Raw genomic sequence first — 23244 nt, forward strand, 5'->3', positions numbered from 1 at the left:
CCTCAGGGGAAAAGGTAGCTGTTCTGAAAAGGTCAGTGGGATCTGTAATGTACGTGAGACCTAGCGACACCTGCTCAATGGCCACAGAGAAAGCTATGACATCCGGGGCAACCTTGCCTTTGAAACAATGTTTACATAGAGATATTAAAAATAATACGTCCTCTAATAATTCATATTTATGTTTTATTCTGGAAAAGAATAGAAAATTATCAAAAGAAAATAAATACCCCCAAAGAAACCCATCACTACTGACGCAACACTCACAAAAATATACACCCATATCTAGTCAGTCTTTTCTACATAGATCTTTCAGATATTTGAAATTATACTGTAGATGTATGGTATACATGGAATGCACAGACACCCATGCATTTTTGTTTGGACTTTCATCCCATGCTATTAAGAATTCTTCAGAAACGTAATTTGAATAGCAGCATAATCTTGTGCTGTATAGCCATATTGCATTTCTTTATCCATGCCCCCATCACTGGCCATCTGGTTGCTTCCACTTTTTTTGTTGTAAGTACTATTGCAGTGACTATCTTCGTACATAAATCTTGGCCCCATGTGTAATATTATTTCTTTAGGTTAGTGGAATTATTGAGCCAAAGATTGTGAACATTTAGAAACTGTCCTCTTTTCTCTGTTCTCACCCTTTACTTCATGTTCCCACCCATCCCAAGGAGTGCATTTTCTCCACAAGGAGCTCCTTCCTACTTTGTTTCATCCTCCTCTCACAAAAATTTGCTTTCTCTCAAGAAAAGATACGGTAGATCCACGAAAGCCCAAGACGCTTGATCAGGCTCGTGTGTTATCTCAGGATATTTGTGTTTCGATAAGGGATACAACCTCATATCAGAGGAATGAATTTCTAATAGCAAAAGTTTAGTCAGCAGAAAGCAAGAATGTCAAAGGAGAAAATCAGGTGGTATCTTTACAGAGCTGTAAAAATCACACTGCATAGATTCTCACTTAATTATCAGCAAGTTCTGTCTGACTAAATAATCCAGGCTATCTCCTCATCTTAGAGCTAGTTATGGTGAAAGATTTAGTTCACACACACAGAAAGGTGTCACTCCATTACCCAGTTTATTCTGTTCAGGAAACATTTACTGAATACTAGTTATGCGCCAAATGTATACAAAGATGAGGGAGACAGATGCAGGCTTAGCCCACCTTTTGGGGACAGATAATCCATTTCCATAGATGGGAGATAAGAGAGTGCATGAGCAGAGGCTAGGATGGATGATCTTCTGTCCCAGGGTATCCCAGACCATCCTCTTTCAGCAGTAAATTCCCCCATTATTTCCCCTGCAATGCACGTTCTCCACCATCAGCTGGCTGGTGGGATCGCAGAAGCCAAACTGGGAAACCAGGACAAAAGCCCTGCTTTTCTATTAAAAGAGAAAGAGCCACACATTAAAAGTAAACAAATGAAAATCCAACAGCTACCGTAGCTCGAGCCACCATCATCTCTCGCCTGGACCACCCGACAACTTCCTTACTTCTCTGCTCTGCTGTGGCATCGCATTAATCCATTTCCCTCACAAGAGCCACTGCTTTGTTGCTGTGCATGGAATACAGTCCTGTATGCAGAAGGAAATCCTGTCATGGCTTGCCACACCCCGTGTGATCCAGCTCCTCTTGATCTTTCCAACCTCACCTCTTCCCGCCTTCTCTCCTGTTCACTATGCTCCAGCCACACTGCTCGCTTTTCTTCAAACGCATCAGGATCTTTTGCACCTTGGGGCCTTTCTCATTGGCTGAGAATGCTCTGGCCTCACATATTTAAGTGACTATCTTCCTCATCCTTCAGATCTCGACGTTCTGTCACCACTGGCTCAGAAGTTCACTGAGCACCTATCTAAATTACATTTCCACCACTGCTTTAGTGAACCCTATTGCAGTGCTCTGTTTCTTTTGATTCACTTATCCAAAGACAAAATTAATGTTTTGTTAGTTATTGTGAGCTCCGTGAGCGCAGGACCATGCCCACTGAGTAATTATTAGCTCAGAGCTGGGCACACAGGTAGCAATCAATAAACCTTTTTTGAATATGTTGATGAAAGAAAAGCCACACCAAGACAACAAACAGAATACTCCTGTTTCTACCTCACCATGCAGGTTTTACTTAAATTCAGAGTTCTCAATCCTGTGCAAACTTTGAATGCATTTCCCCCATTCAGTTCTTTCAGAGGCTTTTATTTGCAGAGCTTCCTTCTGAGCCACCTGACGGTGCATCTTCTGCTGCTGTCATTTTTTTTTTTTTTTGGCTCTCAGATGTTCTATCATAAGGCTATTCTCTGACTCCTTCTGAGCTGACCCCAGAGACAGATAGGACCTTACAGGCTACCCGCAAACCAGAACTTCCTTTGGTGAAATCCCTCTCATGAGTCTTCTGGGAAACTTCCTGTTGCTACCTTCCAAATGTCCCAAAATGATGAATGTGCTTTCAGAAGATGAGCCCACTGTGGGCTGAAGCCTTGCTCCAAGTTCTCCTTCCCTGTGACCACGGCAGGGTACACACCACTAGGCACTGTGGGATGCACAACTACTGAGGAATAAAAGCCTCCTGTGGAGCACGTAAGTGTCAGGTGTAGAATTTCTCATTCCAAATTTAGCTTTCTACTCATTAGTCTCTCAGGCTTTCCTTGCTTCGTGGTTGGTCCTTCCTGGGGCTGGTTCACTATCCTTCCCAATTCCCCATTCTTACAGGCCCCACGTTATTTGTCCTACAGAGCCTATGACCCATAAGGAATTGGACCTTTACTCTCTGGGTCACAGATTTATCTACCTTGGCCTCAACGAAACTATACCTCATCAACGCAATTTATAGAAAGCATACCTGCTGCTACTAAACAACATGTTGTTTTACTAAACAACATGTACTGACATTTACCAAGTATGTGCCAAAGAACTTTTTAAAAGGAATCTATGAAAATATGTCTTGGCAACGTGGTCTATGGTATCTTGGAGATTCACAACCTTCATGAACATATTGAAAGCTCTGAAAGGCCTTCTAGTAAAGATCTAAAACCTTGTTTAACATTGTGTTTCCCAAACCTAATTGCCCGTGAAACCCAGTTCATTCTATAGAAGTCCCAGGAACGTTCTTTGGAAATCCTCACATGGATAAATACATTAACAGAGCTTCCTGTTCTATACACTCTAGGATCCCCAGTGTCTTTACTGAATTAGTACTGAAACTTCTGCAAGCTACCTGTCTTTACTCTTTTGTTCAAGTAAAAATTTTCTACTGTGAGAACCTCTATTCTATTATACATAAATTCCTCTCATTGGAGGAAAGATTGCTTTAGTATCCTCAGCTCTAAAATGCCTAATTAATTTTTCAATTAAAACATGCCCTTAGTTCTTTCTTTGATATTAAAAAATAATGCTACTTTCCCACCACTGCCCTCAAATCACTTTCCTTAAAACATTTAGCAAGCACTAGCATTTTAACTAGCAGAGATTTACATGTAGTTACTTACATCCTGCTACTTCACAGTAGAATCAGGAAATTTTGATTCTGGAGCAACTTCTAAAAAAAGGATGGAGCATGCTTTTGCTTTTTTCTCTGCAGAGGTTAACTGAAAGGATTTTTATACGTTAGCCTCGCAAACATAGGTCACAGATACCCAAAGGGATTTTAGGATGAAACTGGAAAAGTATTTTTGGAATCAGTAAGTCACATTTGGTGAAAGCAGATCTGTATCATAGCCTGTGTTAATTTGAATATTAAAATTCAGTGTGCTTCGATGAATTTCTCAATCTCCTTTTTTTAAATGGAAGTGTAGTTGACATACAATATTATATTAGTTTCAGGTGTACAACATAGTGATTCAACATTTATATACATTACAAAGTGATCACCACAGTAAACTAGTTACCACTTCACTCTCCTTCTAATTGCTGACCTGTGGAGAAAAGCTTAAAAGGAGCAATGGAAACAGTTAACAGGAAACTCTTGCATGGGGTAATTTCTACCTCACACCTGTGAGAGGGAGGCTTTCCAATCTTGTTTCATATTTCTAAGAAGTGGAGCTCTTGGCCTGTTTCTAGTCACAGATCAGCTTTGGAGATGAGGTGTAGATACGTAGTCCTCTCACCCAGTGATTCTCAAATTTCACCGTGTGCAGGACTCATCCAGGGATCTGGCTAAGAATGCAGAATCTGATTCAGCAGGTCTGGAATAGGGCTGAGATTCTGCATTTTAACAAGGTCTCAACAGCAGCTGATGTTGCTCGCCCGTGGACCACAATTCCAAGAGCAAACTTTAGCCAATATGAATGATTAGTGATAGTCTACTTTAATGAGCCTGCCATGAGGATTGTACTAGGAAGATTCTCATTTATTCAATTAGTGTAAGTGTTACTTTAAGCTGGGAAGAATTTCCATAAGCCCCTATTTTGTTAACTCAAGACTTTTCAACTTCAGCACTAGTAACGTGTTAGGCTGGGTAATTCTTTGGGTGGGGTACTGTCATGTGCATTATAGGATGTTTAGCAATATCCCTGGACCACTATTAGTATTCTCCCTCATCCAAGTTGTGACAATTAAACATGTCATCAGACATTTCCAAATACCGTCTGGAGGGCAAAACCCCCACTGTGCTGACATGGAATCACTTGGCATCATGATATTTGTTGCAAGGTATTATAGATATGAGTTTATAGACTTTTTTTTAAAAGATTTTATTTATTTGACAGAGAGAGACACACTGAGAGAGGGAACACAAGCAGGGGGAGTGGGAGAGGGAGAAGCAGGCTTCCCGCGGAGCAGGGAGCCCGATGCGGGGCTTGATCCTAGGACCCTGGGATCATGACCTGAGCCGAAGGCAGACGCCTAACGACTGAGCCACCCAGGTGCCCTGAGTTTATATACTTTTAATTGACTACAATGTGGATATATTTCACAACTCTGAAGTCATCTTCATGAAAAAATCAAGATGATTTCCACTAAGGACTATTTAAGTATTAAGACTAAGACATCTCTCCTTCCCTGCATGGCTTCCAGAACATGATGCCTTTTCCTTGCTCAGCTTTACATTTAAAATAGTGGGATGTGTATGTCATGTGTGTCTGTGTGTGTGTGTGGGAGGGGGGGGTTAACTATAGAACTTACATTAAAACCATAGATATTAATATATTAGATACTTTATACATAATATATGTTTGAAACAATAGCAAAATCTCCCCCCTTACTCTTGTTTTCATTCGAGAAATATGTGAAGAACTTTGGTGTGTATAGTACTAGATATGTTCATGAATTAGAGAGTGACAAAACTCAAAAGAATCACATTTATCATTGAGGTCTTCTGTGTCAGATACTTGAATATTTTGGATCTTGCATACACTGGAAATCAAAAGTTCAATTAAATGTTAGCTTTGAGTTAACACTTTTTTTAACATTCTGAAGCCTTTCTCTGGGCCGTAAAAAAAAAAAAAAACAAAACCCAACCACCTATAATAGCCAACCACTTCTGTTGTTTCCCTAGTCAACTTACTATTGGTATAATTAGAGAATTCTGACTCCTGAAAAACATAAAAATCTCCCAACCATAAAGAATTCAGTGGTGTACACATTAATAAAAGAAAGGATAAGAACCATATAATCCTGTTAATAGATGCAGAAAAAGCATTTGACAAAATATAGCATCCATTCTTGATAAAAACCCTCAACAAAGTAGGGATAGATGGAACATACCTGAATATCATAAAGGCCATAGACAAAAGACTCACAGCTAATATCATCCTCAATGGGAAAACGGAGAGCCTTTCCCTTATGGTCAGAAACAAGACAAAGATGTCCACTCTCACCATTACTATTTAACATAGTACTGGAAGTCCTAGCCACAGCAATCAGACAACAAAAAGAAATAAAAGGCATCCAAGTCAGCAAGGAAGAAGTCAAACTGTCAGTATTTGCAGACAAAGGCTCCACCAAAAAACTGCTAGAACTCATACATGAATTCAGCAAAGTTGGACGATATGAAATCAATGTTCAGAAATCTGTTGCATTTCTATATAACAATAACAAAGTAGCAGAAAAAGAAAACAAGTTTATCCCATTTGCAATTGCACCAAACCCAATAAGATACCTAAGAATAAACCTAACTAAAGAAGTAAAATAGCTGTACTCTGAAAAGTATAGAACACTTATGAAGGAAATTTAAGAGGACACAAAGAAATGGAAAAGCATCCCATGCTCATGGATTGGAAGAACAGACATTGTTAAAATGTCTGTACTATCCAAAAGCGATCCAAACATTTAGTGCAATCCCTATCAAAATACCACCAGCAGTTTTTCACAGAGCTAGAACAAACAATCCTAAAATTTTATGGAACCACAAAAGACCCCAAATAGCCAAAGCAATCCTGAAAAAGAAAAACAAAACTGGAGGCATCATGATTCTGGACTTCAAGCTCTATTACAAAGCTGTAATCATCAAGACAGTATGGTACTGGCACAAAACAGACACATAGATCAAGGGAACAGAATAGAGAGCCCAGAAATGGACCCACGACAATGTGGTCAACTAATCTTTGACAAAGCAGGAAAGAATATCCAATGGAAAAAGTCCCTTCAACAAATGGTGTTGGGAAAACTGGACAGCAACATGCAGAAGAATGAAACTGGACCATTTCCTTACACCATACACAAAAATAAATTCAAAATGGATGAAAGACCTAAATGTGAGACAAAATCCTAGAGAACACAGGTAGAAACCTCTTTGACCTCAGCCATAGCAACTTCTTGCTAGACACATCACCGGAGGCAAGGGAGACAAAAGCAAAAATGAACTATTGGGAGCTCATCAAGATAAAAAGATTCTGCACAGTGAAGGAAACAATCAACAAAACTAAAAGACAACCTACAGAATGGGAGAAGATATTTGCAAATGACATACCTGATAAAGGGTTGGTCTCCAGAATCTATAAAGAACTTATCAAACTCAGCACCCAAAAAACAAATAATCCAGTTAAGAAATGGGCAGAAGACACGAATAGATACTTTTCCAATGAAGGCATCCGGATGGCTAACAAACACAGGAAAAGATGCTCAACATCACTCATCATCAGGGAAATACAAATCAAAACCACAATGAGATACCACCTCACATCTGTCAGAATGGCTAAAATCAACAACACAAGAAACAACAGGTGTTGGTGAGGATGCAGAGAAAGGGGAACCCACTAGCACTGTTGGTGGGAATGCAAACTGGTGCAGCCACTCTGGAGAACAGTATGGAGGTTCCTCAAAAAGTTAAAAATAGATCTACCTTATGATCCAGCAACTGTACTACTAGGTATTTACTCAAGGATACAAAAATACAGATTCGAAGAGGTACATCTACCCCAATGTTTATAGCAGCATTATCAACAACAGCCAAACTATGGAGAGAGCCCAAACATCCATTGACTTATGAATGGATAAAGGACATGTGGTATATATATAAAATGGAATACTACTCAGCCATCAAAAAGAATGAAATCTTGCCATTTGCAATGATGTGGATGGAGCTAGAGTATATCATGCTAAGTGAGATAAGTCAGAGAAAGACAAATACCATATGATATCACTCATATGTGGAATTTAAGAAAGAAAATAGATGAACATATGGGAATGGGGAAAAGAAAAAAAGAAGAGAGGGAAACAAACTATAAGAGACTCTTAAGGATAGAGAACAAACTGAGGGTTGATGGAGGGAGGTGGGTGGGGGATGGGCTAGGCAGGTGATTGGTATTAAAGAACGCGCTTGTGATGAGCACTGAGTGTTGTAAGTGATGAATCACTGAATTCTACTCCTGAAACCAATATTGCACTGTATGCTACCTAACTAAACTTTAACTTAAAAAAAAAGAGAGAGAAAGAATTCAGTGGTGTAGGGCAGTTTTCCAATCCAGGAAGAAGACTTTCTATGAGCATTATTTTGTTGGAATCTCATACTCTGATAGACTCAATGGACCAAATTCTCAATAACATCTGAACATGGATACTCAGTAACAGACCAGGGTAGTCAAAATGTAGTTACAAGGTTTATACCAAACCAGAACTATGCAGCATCCTACATTTTCATTGTTAACTTCTTAGAGGCAAGCCCTAAATACTGTCATTTGTGATATCACACGCATTGGTTTGTTCCTTGGAATTCAAACTTTTATTTGAAAGTTGACAAGAAGCTGTTTTGAAAATATAATCCAAAAATGACACAACCATATTTCTACATCAATATTCCTGCTAAAAAAAGAAAAAGAATCTTAATTTATCATCTATATCACTTAGGACAGTTTCAGCTATAAGTAACCAAAAACCTACATAAACCAGCTTAAACAAAGAGCCCCAGTATGTTCCTTTCCATGCACTCTCAGACCCCTCTCCTCACACTTTTTGGCCAGAATTGATTGCATATTCATCTTAAACCAGTCCCTAGCAAGTGGAGTGTGATGGCCAGATTGGCTGGAACGAATAGGATTTAGGATGTATCCAAATCATGAGGGGAGGCTGGCCACTGACGCAAAGCTGAGGCTCTGACATAATGGACCAAGGCAGAGGGGCACAGCCTAGTGGTTAAGAGCATGGGCTCTGGAACAAGCCTGCCTGAGTTTAAATCTGGCCTTGCCATTTGCCAGTCATGTGCCTTGAGCAAATTACTTAACCTATTCACACCTTCATTTCCCCATCTGTAAAATGGGTTGTTAGGAGGAATAAATGTTAGCATCTGTAAAGTACATTGCTCCATGCCTGGCACATATTAACTGTAATATGTGTTTGTTAAACAAAAGGCTCAAAAACGTTTATTTGGTACACAACCAATATGTTCAGTTTCTTGGAGTGAACGCAGCTTAACTTTCTGCTCAAATTGTTGGAATGGATAATGCAGTTGAAGAAATCTCTTTCTGAAGCAGTTTCGTTTCTCAAGCTGTCGCTGACAGTCACTTATTATTCCCCTGAGGGAACAAAGCAATGAGAACCCACTCACAGAGAAGCCTAGTCCCACGAGGCTTGTTGTCCAAAGTCTAAGGACATTTGACCTTCATCTGGATGAAGAAGAGATTGCAGAGGAAGGAGCCAAAGAGAGGCAAGGCATAGACGTAAAGACACTGTGTCTTTCACTCCTCCACTCTCCCCCGCTCCCCCCGACCCCGCGAATGTCTTCTCTTTGAAGCTGAATATACATATGGATAAAGAGATCTAGCAGTGATATCAGTAAAATGGTAACCAGTTCACAATACTGTGCCCTTCTTGGAATGAATTGTGAATGAATGAATGAATGAATGAATGGCAACTGGCTACCAGAAGACCTTATGTTGGGATGAGGGCTCAGCTTGAGCACCAATAGCCCTTAGCGATTGCACATCTACCTTTAGACATTCTCAAGAACGTCCCAGAGAGTTCTTCTTCTGCTTCCTGCTCCCAGACCTTGAGGTGGTGAAAACCCAACCATCTACCTACATCTAGCACCCTCAGCACTCTCCTGGCAGGTGGGCTATGCTGACTCCCAAAGGCAAACCACAGAAGGCTGGACAGTTAGCAACCCAGACGTAAACAGTTGCACAGCTATGAAGTGTTTAAGTTTCCTGGGGCTGAAGGACACACAGGATGAGTGGGAATGGGTACCTACATGGTGTGCTGCCAGGCCCAACACCTCTGTGGAACAATTCCAAGCAAAGATCCATAAATGTATGGACAAAGTGGACATAACCACCCATTAGAGCTCCAGCCACAGAGGGGAGCTCAGCTAAGCTTCATCTCACTCAGACCCTTGGGCACATCCTCCTACTCAAGGGTCCCTATGTCATTGGGTGTGAGGGTGTGAAGGGGCTGATTTCTTTTACCTCTTGGACCTGTCTTGTCAGAGTCGTCCCACAGGCTGAGAACAAACCATACAGAACCCTTCTCCCCACTCATGCTCAGTCATTCTGGACTCCCTTTTTTCCCTGAGACACCTCATCTGAGTGTACCCAGGACCTCCTTGAAGCTGGAAAGTCATGCATGGGCTACAAGGAGCCGAAGAAACAGCCTCGATACAGGCTGACTTACAAGTGTCACCATATATGTATGAATATCACAATTCTGGTGCAGTGTCTTTGGTAGTTCTTCTTGCCTCGATGACATTGTTGATGATGTATTATTTTTATTGAGGTAAAATTTGCATGCAGTGAAATGCCCAGATCTTCCGTGTACAATACCCATGTAGCCACCACTCCCAACAAGATAAAGAACACCTTTATCATCCCTGAAATTACCCTCAGACCCCCTTTCAGCCAATCCCCCCTTTCACTGCCACTGTTGTTCTGATTTCTACTGCCGTAGATTCATTTTAACACTTGATTTCAATTGCCCTTCAGTGGATTGCCCTGCACTTAAAATAAAATCCATTCTCCTTACAAGACCATGATGTAGCTACTGCTGGCCTGACCTCTCCAACCACATCGATCTTCTTGCTTACTATGCAATTTCTCAAACTTGCCAAGCCCTCTCATGACCTGCGCCTTCCTATACACCCTTCCCCCTCTTTGAAACACTCCTCTCCCAACTCTGTTTCTTTACATCAAACGGCTGGCTGTTTCCATCCTTCAGGTCACAGCTGAGAAGCCCTCTTCTAGAAACTTCCTGAATCCCCTCTTAGTAGGTGTCCCCCCCCAAAAAAAGCCCATTTCCTCCATCACTTCAACTTCTTCCTTTCCTCATTGCTCTAGCTGTTTGTGTCCTGACTTATTGGCTACCTCTACCACTAGCTTGTCCACTGAAGGCATTCATTCATCCATTTACTCCACAATATCTGCTCAGTGTTTGCTCTGTGCTAAACACTGTTCAAGGTGCTGGGAATACAGCAGTGATACAAACAGAATCTTTGCCCGACTGGCTTACATTCTAGTAGGGGGGAGACAGACCATAAATGAGTAAGCAAAAAATAAACAGTGGTAGGTCAATAGTGATAAGGTTTATGGAGGAAAATAAAGCAGGGAAAGGACACAAGGACTTCTCAGACCAGCAAGGGCCATTTTATCTCAGAATGAGTCCTCCCCAATATGACGGCATGTAAGCACAGACTTGAAGGTAGAGAGGGAGCAAAATGATTTATGTATCTGGAGGGGAGGGCATTCCAGGCTTTCAATGGCAGGAACATGCCTGGCATGTTCCAGAAACAGGAAGGAGGCTAATATGACTAGAGTGGGGTGGGCGAGGGTGATTCTCACAGTGACCGAAGGGAGGGGTTCTTCCATGGGTGATGATGGGATGCCGCAAGGCCATTTTGAACAGACTTGTGCCTTTTTGTTTGAGTGAGGTATGGGGGGAGGGTTACTGGGAGGTCAGTTAGAAGCTACTGCAATCTTACACTGGGGAGGCGATGGTGGCTCTGGCAGTAGGAGTAGAGGTGTTAAGTAGTGATCATCTTCTAAACATCGAGTCAATAGGTTTTGCTTATGGATTGGAAGTGGAACGTAAGTGAAAGGACATGCAAGAGTCAATGTTGACTCAGGAGGAGCTGATTTGGACTGGGGCTGGGGTCTATTTGTTCACTTTTGGATATGCTTAGTTGAGGATGTCTATTAGAAGTCCACATGACACCTACCCCCACTCCCAGGCAGACTGGGGATGTGAATCTGGAGACAGAACTGAAGAATGGAAGACACATTTGGGAGTTGACAGTCTATGGATACTCTGTAAATACAGGAGACTGGGTGAGATGTCCATGAAGGTGGCATTGTTTCTGTTTTTCACTACCTTCCACCCAGTGCCTAGAACCCTCAGCTATGTGATGTATAAATGTATGATCCAAGCAACAACCCACCCACGTTCTTTCCCGCAAGTTGCTTTACTGAGCTACTGTCCACTCTCCTTCGAACTATAGCCACTGCATCCTGCAAAATGTCACTAAGTTACAGAAACCAAACATCAAGGTGACCTTATCCATTTTCTACACACTCAGATGGACTTTCACATCTCACTTCGATCTCATTAGAAGGCAAGCCCTTGCTTATTTGCATTCATAATTCATAGGAAGACAGAGGGTGCCGTTCAGTACAAAGCCACAGGACAGAGCGGGTGGCACCTTCATGGAGGCTGCCCTGAAATCAGGAAGCTGACGTCTTCACTCCTATCTCCCCACCAATGGTCGCCTTCTGTCAAGGAAAAAAGTTCTCAGAGTGTGTGTCATGATGGGAACACAGAGCCACATCTGCAAAACTCAAACTGCAAGCAAGCCCCCAGGCTCCTGTAACACCAAACGCCTCTGTCACTGAATTCGGAGTCACTGAAACGTGACTGTCAATGTGTCCACATTTCACTGCTAATGCCTTGTTTACTCTACATTATTAAAACCTTCTCCCTGCAGCTGTCTCCTATTAGTGCCCAGGTTCGCAGCACATCAGTATCCGCAGGGTCGCTTCTGGGGTTCAAAGACATTCATAGGTATCCGATACAGAACTCTTAAGACATTTTGGATCACAGTTTGGAAATGTAAAGGATGGAGACAGGAGAAAAGAAAGCAGGGCTGCTGGGAGTGGCATCACGATGCCCACCCAGGAACTTGGGCAATGAATTTTTCAGGATCTGGGGAGGCGGGTACCTTTGCTGTGATCTGTTTCTCAAGTCGTAGCAGTGTGCCGGGAGCTGCCCCCAACCCACCCTCGCCCTCCCAAAAACTCACTTGCTCTTGATGAACTATTTATCTCTTTTCACGCCACATGCCCAATAGTAGGGAGGAGAGTCCTGCCATTTAAAGAACATTTATCGGTTCATGTTCCAAAAGGTAGCCCTTGTGATATACTCTTCTTTATTGTACGTTACTATTTCTGACTCCAGTTCTAGCTTTATTCCTACATGAATCCCAAAGAGTACGTGGAAAACTTGGTCCTGTGTTTTCAACATGATTTTAAATCATCCGGTCACGTTCTCACACATTTTGGAGCTGTCCCTTAGGTCCCAAGCATCTTCTTTTCCTTTCCTTTACGAAACTTCTACATAGAGTTCTACGCTCACCCCAAAAGGCTCCTCGTTGACAAAGAGTATTTGCTGGTTTAAATTCCAGCTCTGTCAATGGACTGGGTGACCTAGGTCAAATTAATTATTCTTTCTTTCTGTGTTGCACTTTCCTCTTTGTAAAGTGGGACGGAAGATGTTAACTCCGTAAAGTGCTTGCGAGTATAAAATGGGATGAGGCACGAAAAGGACTTAGCATGGCACCTGACATGCTGCAAGGCTGGCTCTGTTTTATTAAGAATGATTGTTGTTTTCTCTGGTATGATATGGACCCATATAGAAAGGACAGTATCTCCAACAATGTCCCAGATGTGTCACACTCCTTTCTTCCTAGACTAGACACCATGAAATGATATTCACTCTCTCTTTCCAGATGAATAAAATATTCAGAAAATAAAATTAAATTTCTCTGTATAACTGAATCACAGAATAGTGGGATGGGCCATTTGTTTGCAGGGGCCATTTGGGAGGATCTTCCTATTCTTTGCAGACTCGTTTATGCCCTGTATGGTCAGGGTACGTTAGCTCAGCTGATAGCTGTGGACACACGACTTGGTGCTGGTGGAAGGGGGAGGGGTTTGTTGGAGAGAAAAGCCCCAAAGGTGCCATTCCAACTACGTTTACCAGCTTTGCAAAACCAGCATACACCACTCCACCACACTCACCCCCAGCTCCAGGAGTAGCACAGAAGAGCCCAGTGCGGCTGCTTGCTGTCCCTTTCCTTCCCCAGCTGCTGTGGACCTCTGTTCAGCCGCCAACATGGAGGTGGTAGAGGCCTGCGGAGGCTCCCACCCTCCACATGGAAACGAGCGCACAGACTCTGTGCACTCCCGCTCAGTTCTGCTTTTTCTTTATCCACCCTATCGCCTTCCTTCTTTTTCCTCCATTCTTTGGGATTGGGGCGAAAAGTGTAGGTGCGATCTTCAATACAAGAGTGGATCTAATTTAAAAGATTTAGGGACTAAGGTCTCCTACAAGGCCCACAATGCTATGTCCCAGAGCAAGGTTTGCTCGTCCCTTGTCTGGCTGGCAGTGAGCTATGTTTTAGCCTGGACAAGAAATAGTGGAGAGGGAAGGCAGAATAACCATGATGGAAATGAGGGCTGGAATAGGGCCCACAGTGGAAAGTGTCCCATCAAAGTGACTACTTTCAGCAACACGCACTGGATCTACAGAAGGCCTGTTACCTGGAAGGAGTGACACGTGAAACCGCTGGGTTTCTCTAACACCTCAGCAAGGTGGGCTGCTTTATAGCCTGGGACACGGGCCAGGGAGGGTGCTGATGGAGAGATGTTAAATGGTGGGGCTGACTGCTTCTTAGAACCGATGAACTCTGAGGCCAATACCAGACAAAAACTGTTTCCTCCATGCATGAAGTCAAATCAATTAGCTCAGATCATGCAAACCCACAGTTAAATCAGCCCTACAGTTTGGACTTAAGAGTTCTGGCATCTTCTATTAAATCAAACAAACAAAAAGACAGTAGGAGGAGAGAATTCTGTATCCTATAATGGATGTGAGAGATAGGCTCTTTTTTTGTTTCAATTTTCATAACTCAGCACTGTTCCTAGAACCAGTATAAATTTTGCTGCATGCATAGCTCAGCAGTTCTGTTCAGGAGAACAGGGCCAGACAATGCGGTAGCCCCTAAGCTCTTCCCTCGTACCTAGTGTGTTTACCCAGTCGTCACGGAGGAGAGATTATAACTGCTATAATTAAAAGGTTGCACCAGAAGGCTGTATAAAGGAGTGGCTAAAACATGTGTCAGATCTGCAACCCTGCTACTTGCTAGCTGCATTCCCCTCACTGAGCCTCAGTTTCTTCTTGTGCAATGTGAGGATTTCACAACAGTCTCATCTTTCAAGGGACCTGAGTTTTAAAGTCAGTGCTTAATACAGTAACCAATTACAGACAAATTATGCTGTTTCTTTTTAAGCATCAAATGAAAGAGTTGACTTGCACTTAGGAACTGCATTCTATGAAGAACATGTAGCTTTAACTACTCTAAGTCTAGGGCAAGAATTCAAAGCACCAAGAGGTTCTCAATCTGAGAGACACACGGGCCCTGAGAGGCAGTGGGGGACTCTGGATTTATAGCCCTCAGCCCTTTCTCCATCCGGGGCACCCACTTTTTGGTTCAAATGTCAGGCAGAACTGGTCTGAAATCACTAACGCACACTTTCTTCCTTTCTCTTGCACCCTCCCCCCGCCCAACTCTCATCTTCTCCCTTGTTGGAATTCCAGCCAGTTCAAATCCAGTTTGATGCAGTTCAACTAGAATACATGCACCAAAGGGACAACTTGCAAGAACTGAACGAAATATGCATCTTTGCCTGTAGCCGGGGTGCACCCTTCACATTTCTCTTCCAGAGCCGGCCGGCCGCCAGCACTGCTCTGGAGCCTGCTGGCCTCCCACAGCTGCTGCCCCAGGATCGGCTCTTCCCGGCAGCTCCCAGCCCGTTCGAGTGTGGGGAAACCAGAGCCAGGCCATTCCTGCCCAGTTTGGTCTCCTCTGATGGGCAGGGCAGTCTTTGCCCTGGGGCTCTCTTGGGGGTGTCGTGAAGACTTTTTCAGAACTGCCCTGCACGTTGAAGGTGTCATCCAATCCTGCCTTCCCTTCCATCCTTACCCTCTAAGATTCAGATCAGCATCGTGGTTTGAGGCTTTCCCCAATTCTGTCTTGTCACCTGCTTCCCAGAGGACCTGGGCTGACACAACGTATAAAGTACAGGGCATAGAAGAAAGGTTCGGGAGATGTTAGGTGTTACTGTTAGAACAATTAGGATTTGATTAAACTAATGACTCCACTAACAGAAGACACTCAGAGAGGCGCATATTCCCATGATGACCTGATCCAAGAGTCCTTGGTAGACTCTCAGGCCTCGCCTAGCCTGTCTACCCCGGTGGCACCATTCCAAGGAGATCATTCTGTTTTTCCAAATGCTTCGCGGTGCAGAGGGAATTTCAAAACCCGCTAGAGGATTTGGTGAAAGCTTCAGAATTAGCTGGAAAAAATGGACCTCCACAGCCCTCTGTCTTGGCAAGAACAAACACCATGGTCCTAAGAGCCTTCTTAAAACAAGTATTGCTGAAAGCCACATTCATTAAACAACAGAGCCTTTCCCGAGGGAGTTCTGTGTGAAGTCATTATGGTCTACCTAGTGTGTGTATTCCTGGTGCACATGGAGCATTGATTCGTCTTGCAGAGGAAAGTGATGGTCAAGGCAGCGAGGGAAAACATAAGGGTCTCTGAACACACCCATCAATCTGCAGCCCTAAAGCATGGCCACTAGAGCAAAAACACTTTTCAGTGACAGGTCCCCCAAATACTGTTGAAAACCCTCTTACGATGACAGCTATAAACTCCATTCTCCTGAGATCTAAGAGGCAGGTTCCAATTCAGTGACCACAGCCTTCACATAGTAGCTATCAACAATATGATAATGGCTTGTGATGAAGGTGTTGCCGATGTTCGGCTTACCGCAGCAGAGAAGCAATGAACGATCAACGGCAATTAGGTGCTTAATAAAACCACTTTGGAGACGCTGCTGCTGAAAAGATTGCCACGGGTCGCACAAGGGACTCAGCAATCAATCCCAATGAAGCCCATGGCTGTTTCTTTTTGAAAGCACTTCCTCCATCAAATACAGACTATGTGACTTTTGCTCCATCTGAAGGAAGGGGAATCTACTTTGATCTGATTACTCACAGAAAAGCCACAGGTACAATGATCACCGAAGTAGACCCCGGACACACTTGGGTCAAGGGCAAGACTGGGGAGAGGTAAGAGGAAATCCCAGTGATAACCTAGAAAGGGAAGAGCAGACACCCTTCACAACTGCACACTCCCTGCCTTTGAGGAGGGGAAAATGATATCAAATTACTAGGAAAAACAAATGGGATTGTAGTTACCTATCTCTCTACAGATTACTCAGTTGAGCTTTCCACTCCTGTTTCTATTATACCAAGTCCACTCTCGCTTGATACACCTTTTGTACCAGAAAGAACACTGGCTGGTGAGCATGATAGACCCAGGCCTGAGCATGGTTCTAAGCCTTCCCTAACTGTGTGGCCATAGGCAACCTACTTCTCTCAGAGACTCGGTTTCCTCATCTGGAAAACAGAAATAAGAATAACTACCCGACAGGGTTTTGTGAGACAAAATACCCACATGGGTGTGAGAGGCCTCAGCATCTTGTCCCAACAGATTTAAAATCAACTCACAAAGCCTAGCCTGTATCCATTTCTCTGTCCCCGTGGCACCATTCCGAAAAGATCACTCTGCTTTTCCTCACGCTTCGCTGTGCAGAGAAAATTTCAGCTATCATATCACATGTGACAGATGCACGGCCCAGAGAGCAAAACTGCTGTCCTATATTTATCATTGGCCCTAAGAAATAAAAATGAGGGATTTTTTTTTAATACTACAATTGTGAAATCTCACATTAACATTAAAGAGTTTGGGAAGTATCATAAAAAATCCACAAGATGGGGTGCCTGGGTGGTTTGGTCGGTGGGGCGTCTGACTCGGTTTTGACTCAGGTCATGAGATCAAGCCCTGCATTGGGCTCTGCACTCAGCAGGGAGTCTGCTTGAGAGTCTCTCTCTCCCTGTGCTCCTCCCCCAGCTTATGCATGTGCTCTCTAAAAAATAAATAAATCTTTAAAAAAACCCCCACAAGATGGCTGGGTAACATCATCATCATCATAATTAACATCTCATTAATTAATTACTTTATTAAATTCTAGACACTATTTTAAGTACCTTACATTGATTACTTCATTTAATCCCCAGACTACTCTATGAGGTGGGAACCATTATTCTCCCATTTTACAGATTAGAAAACTGAGGCACAGTGAAATTTAGTAACTTGTACAAGGTCACACGACCTGCATGTAACGAAGGCTAGTCTTGTATACAGGCATTTTGATTTCCAACGCTGTGTTCCTACAAGTATGCCAAAGACGGGACTTCCGGAGTGGCTAGCAAAGTTCTATTTCCTGACCTGAGTGGTGTTTGCTGTATATTTCATTCATGTGGTTTTCTGAATCAGTTTTAATCTATTAAAAATAAAAAGTAATAATACTAGTAGCTAAAATTTTGTCACTTGATGCTTTGGGCAAAAATGGATGTGTTTTGCAATCATAGGCACAAAATGATGGTTCTGCAATATTGTAGTATTTGTCTCAGGGCGCCTGGCTGGCTCAGTTGGAAGAGCGTGGTGTGACTTTTGATCTTGGGGTCATTAGTTCGAGCCCCATGTTGGGTGTAGAAATTACTTAAAGAAATAAAAAATTAAAAAAAAAATTGTCTCAGATGTTTAGGACCCTGGCACAGAAGGAAATGGAAATTGTATTTTTAATGTGTGGTAGGAGGTGCTGTTGTTCAACAGAGTCCATTGGGAAATGGGGAAATGGTATAAGGGAAGCATTTTTATTTTGGCATGCTGAATCACTCTCTGCCTTGACTCAACACTCAATATTTTTCTCAACATTCATTTACTTCTCTCTTCACATATTTGTCTCCTAATTTCTCTCTTTCTCCTCTTTCTCTCATCCTTTTCTCTTCTTAGCCTCATATCCATATCCTTCTAGTTCCCTTCTCCTTGTCTCTTTCTCCTTTTATTATATAGAACTTGAGAACATTTCTTATTGGTTCTATTTATTGATATTATGATGTATTGCTTAGTCTTCATTAAAAATTGTTGACTAGATGGTAGACAAACTTCAATTAATCCTCCTGAATTAAGTTTTCATTGACACAGGTACCCCTTGATTGACTTCTATTTTCCCAGCTTAATGGTTAATACAAAACTTTTGTACCTTTAAGAAATTTTAGGACTGGAAAGATTACCATGTTATGGCCTAAGAGGAAAATGAAGTTTATGAGCATAAGTAGCCCAAAGTAATCTTACTCCTTATATACCTCTTCTTTTTTTTCTTTTTTTTTTTTTCTCTCCTATAGACACCCGGCAGAGAAATCATATGCCAGGACTGTTTCTTAGCCTGTGACCCAGTTAGGGATTAATCTTGCTATTGTAAAAGAGGTCTATGCCGAGGACATACATTCAGAGACTCCAGCACCGTATGTAAGGATGGGCCCGCAAAGGCTGGGTGTGGCCAGAAAGATCATGCCCTAAGTCCAGAATCTCTGGGCCTCATTCCCAGAGCTAATTTGTGCACTAGGACATGACTCAAAAAATCTGATTACTGGGCAGAAAAGTGTATTTTTAAAAATCTCCTTCTCTCTGCTAAAGAGACACTTGCATTCTTTATTTAACAGCTGAATCTAGGGTGCTCCTCAGTGTAGCATGTATCATCTTCCCACTTGAATAAGTACTGGGCACTCCAGCCCTTCCCTCATCAACACAGTCCACACCAGAATCTCAGAACTCCATGGGGCCCTGCCTGCCCCTGGCACCTTGGAAATAAAGACCCATCACATGGGGCCTTTATAACAAACCCTTGTCCCCCACCCCACTTCAAGTTCTAAGACTTCCTTGACTCTCTCTTTGGGAAGTCACAGCCTGATCAGGACCTCACACAGTTCCACTACATCTGCTGGGGAGCAGCATATACCTGTTGCAATGTTCTGTAAGCAGGCCGGGATCCCTCATCCTTGACCTCTTCCCCTGGGGCTGAGAACACTATTTCTTCTTCCTCCTCTTCACTGTCTTCAGAACAGGAATCAAAGGTGTCAGTATAATACTCTTCAGCCACAAGCGGGTCTTCTGGGATCTCTGAAATAAAGAATAAACAACAATCGGGTCCTACCAGTCATTAAATTATAATAAGTCTAGGACCTCCCCCCATATTTTCCCAGAGATGTATTATGTTTGCACTGACAAAGCTTTCATGGAGTGTAGAGCTGAATCTCAGCTTCCTGAAAGTATCTGGTTGACTTTAATAAATACTCAGAAAAATTAAACCAGTAGAGGAAAGGAGGGATGACTCTATTTGCAACCATATTTTGAAGGTGGAAGGATAAAACCATGAAACAAGAAGAAATGATCTCCTTTAAACCATGAAACAAGAAGAAATGATCTCCTTTAAAGTCTTTACATTCAGAGGCATGAATCCTTATTACAAATGACGGGATTTAGGAGCAAATGCCAGATGAGATGCCTTGGCTGTGGGACCCTATTACACACCCACATTAAACTTTTGCAGAGGCAGTTGGAATGGAACTCTGTCAGCACTCTTCCTGGTTGTTTCTTTTTTAAAGAAAATATGAGTGGTGAGACCAGGCAAGATGGATAGGATATATAGCAATGGCATTTGGGCAAGCTGAGGAAAACATTATGGTTCTTTCCCAACAGACTATGAAGGCTTTTGAGATGGAGTTCACTCTGGGACCCTGCTTACTCACCTCTATACGTGGCGTTTATGTTTGTTTAAGATTTTATTTATTTATTTGTGAGAAAGAGAGAGAGCATGCACAAGCAGGGGGAGCTGCAGACAGAGGGAGAAGCAGGCTCCCCACTGAGCAAGGAGCCTGATATGGGACTCGATCCCAGGACCCTGAGATCATGACCTGAGCTGAAGGCAGACCCTTAACCAACTGAGCCACCCAGGTGCCCCTATTTTTTTTTAAAAGGAAAGACCACCCACTTAAGTTGATGCCAAGGAGTGCCTACCTAAGTCATTTGATGCAATGTTATTACTAACTAAAAATGTAATTGGTGCTTATAATAGTTTTCAGCCAAGAAAGGCCAAGAATGGATCACAAAAAAGCACAGCGATATCAACCCCAATTTACTAATGAAGGCCTAAAAACAGGGAAATACCATTGGGGAGAGGAGTGAATTACAGAGTGACACCCCACCACATTAAAACCATGGGCATAAGGGTAACCTAGCAGGGTAGGTAGCTATGAAGATTCTGTAATAGGATTCTTATGAAAGCTCTGTCTATAGGCAAACTTTATAAAATGTTCAATTTCCACATCTGTAAAAATGGACTTTTTGTTAGCTGAATCCAGAATCCTCCAGAAGTAAGATACTTAGCGGGCTACTTTAAAATCTTTGCTCCCGGGCGCCTGGGTGGCTCAGTTGGTTAAACGACTGCCTTCGGCTCAGGTCATGATCCCGGAGTCCCGGGATCGAGTCCCACATCGGGCTCCCTGCTCGGCGGGGAGTGTGCTTCTCCCTCTAACCCTACCCGCTCTTGTGCTCTCTCTCTCACTCTCTTTCTCTCTCAAATAAATAAATAAAATCTTTAAATAAATAAATAAATAAATAAAATAAAAAATAAAAAGTAAAAAATAAAATCTTTGCTCCCTATGGTTTCCCATAAAACACAAGAGGCAGTGTCATGGCATCAAAATTAGCTCAAAAGACAAAAATAACATATACTCAAAACCGCCTTTGCCAGTTCCTCAGGAAGGAGCATACTGGGCATTTCAGTAACCCAGCACAGCCTGTTTCTCCCTTCAGATCACTGGTTTTCAGGTGAGCAGCAGATGAAATAGATTATTTGTATATAGGGGTCACATTTTGTAAAAATCTTTATTCAACTCACACTCAGAATGGCTCAAGGATCACAGCAAGAGAAGTTTATGAAAACTAACATCTACAGAGAAGATAATTCAAGTCTCTAGTGTTGTCCTCAAGTAGGGGCATCTGCTGGCTGAATGGAATGGTGGACAGGATCACGTGACTTCCTGCGTCTCTTCCTCCCCCTCCCCCTGTGTCTCTCTCTTTCTTGTCCATTCTCTCCCCGTCTTCCCACTCCCTCCTATTTCCGCTTCCTTTCCCAGAGGCTCTCTGTCTCTTTGACAGTTATTCATTCATTTATTTATTCCCTATTTTCTCCTTCTTTCCCTCTATTCCTCTTCTCCTCCTCCTTTAGCCAGAATATTTGCTTTCAAATTTGACTGTGACACAATAAGAAATATCATTTCCATTTTGTTGTTCAGCACACAGAAATGTGCTTGTATTTGTGTATGAATATAAATATATTTATAGTTGAAATGAAAGTTTCATGCATCAAGATTTATCCATACTTAAATATGACACATTCTGGTCTTTCACATTCTATTCAATTTTTTTTTACAATGCTAGTTGCAACTTGTTAAAGTGATTTCTCAACACACAATCTGAAAAACACCTGTTGAGAATGCTGGCTTTAGAATCCAAAAGACCTGCATTTAAATCGAGGCTCTAATATCAGCTCTATAACAGGCATTATTTAAACTTCCTGCACTTCAGCTTTCTCATCTGTAAAATGGAGATGATCATAACCATCTCTTAGGATTGTTGTGAACATGAAATAGTATAATGGATGCAAAGCACTGTGTACATGGTAGGCATCAAATAGATGTCAGTTACTAACATGTAACACAAAACTCTCTATATGTTTTGCCCGTAATGCACATCAGGAAGAAATATAAATATTAGACGATCACAGATATATACCAAGTTTAATTTTATACACACACACAAAATAGAATCACTTCTCAAAATCCATAGCATACCCATTTCAAATGGGCACTAAGGCAGCGGGCCAAATCATACAGACAAACCGTTCTCTTGATAAATACTGAGCCCCATCTCCCATAACGTGGCTCCTATGCACAGTCTTAGTCTCAGAGGAAAGACTCTCTCTCACCAGGGATCCCCTCCCCCGAAGGAGAGGAAGGAAAGAAATGGTCGGGGGGAAGTGCCATGGTGGCACTTATGTCTCAGTCAGGAAACAGACTGGGATGAATCCACCTCCAGTATTTCTTAAACAAGCACCACTATCTTGGTGCAGCTCAAAAAAGAGTTCATTTTCAAAAGGAAAAGTCAAAAGAAATGTTAAGTCTGCTCAAACTGTGTTTGTCAAGCTATGTGTTTTTTGTACGTGGGCCCAACTGGAAGCCTTGTTAGGCTAAGGCTCATTTCTCCTGTCATTGAGGGAAAATGGTCTGTGATAAATAGCTTTAATTTCCTCGCACCCTGGAGTCAGCCTCATAACAGATGCACTGGAGCGGCATTCCAGATCTCTACTAGGCTGGGTGGGCAGCGACAGCGTGTTTATGAAGGAATCCAATTATGGCTGCCTCAGCCTGGGTACAGTTGCTGCAGATCCACGACAGAGAAAAAGAGAAGAAATCACCCTGTTCCATGAAAAGGATGCTGTTTGCCAGACCCTTCAATTAAGACCTTAATAGGGGCGCTTGGGTGGCTCAGTCAGTTGAGCCAGTTGAGCCACCTGGGTGGCTCAGTCAGTTGAGCCAGCGACTCTTGGTTTCGGCTCGGGTCATGATCTCAGG

At 42.5% G+C, this 23244-nt stretch overlaps 1 protein-coding gene across 8 annotated transcripts in view; it reads right to left on the reverse strand.

Annotated features, from left to right (window-relative positions):
- The window catches only part of NEK11 (NIMA related kinase 11), a 237990-nt gene that overhangs the window by 70698 nt on the left and 144048 nt on the right, over positions 1-23244 (reverse strand). For all 8 annotated transcript variants that reach the window (XM_032408712.1, XM_032408709.1, XM_032408715.1 and 5 more), the window contains one exon: positions 19569-19729. In XM_032408712.1, the coding sequence (XP_032264603.1) occupies positions 19569-19729 (161 nt within the window). The remainder of the gene's footprint in view (positions 1-19568; positions 19730-23244) is intronic.

This window comes from Phoca vitulina, unplaced genomic scaffold, assembly GCF_004348235.1.
Source record: "Phoca vitulina isolate PV1807 unplaced genomic scaffold, GSC_HSeal_1.0 scaffold10, whole genome shotgun sequence".
NCBI lineage: Eukaryota > Metazoa > Chordata > Mammalia > Carnivora > Phocidae > Phoca > Phoca vitulina.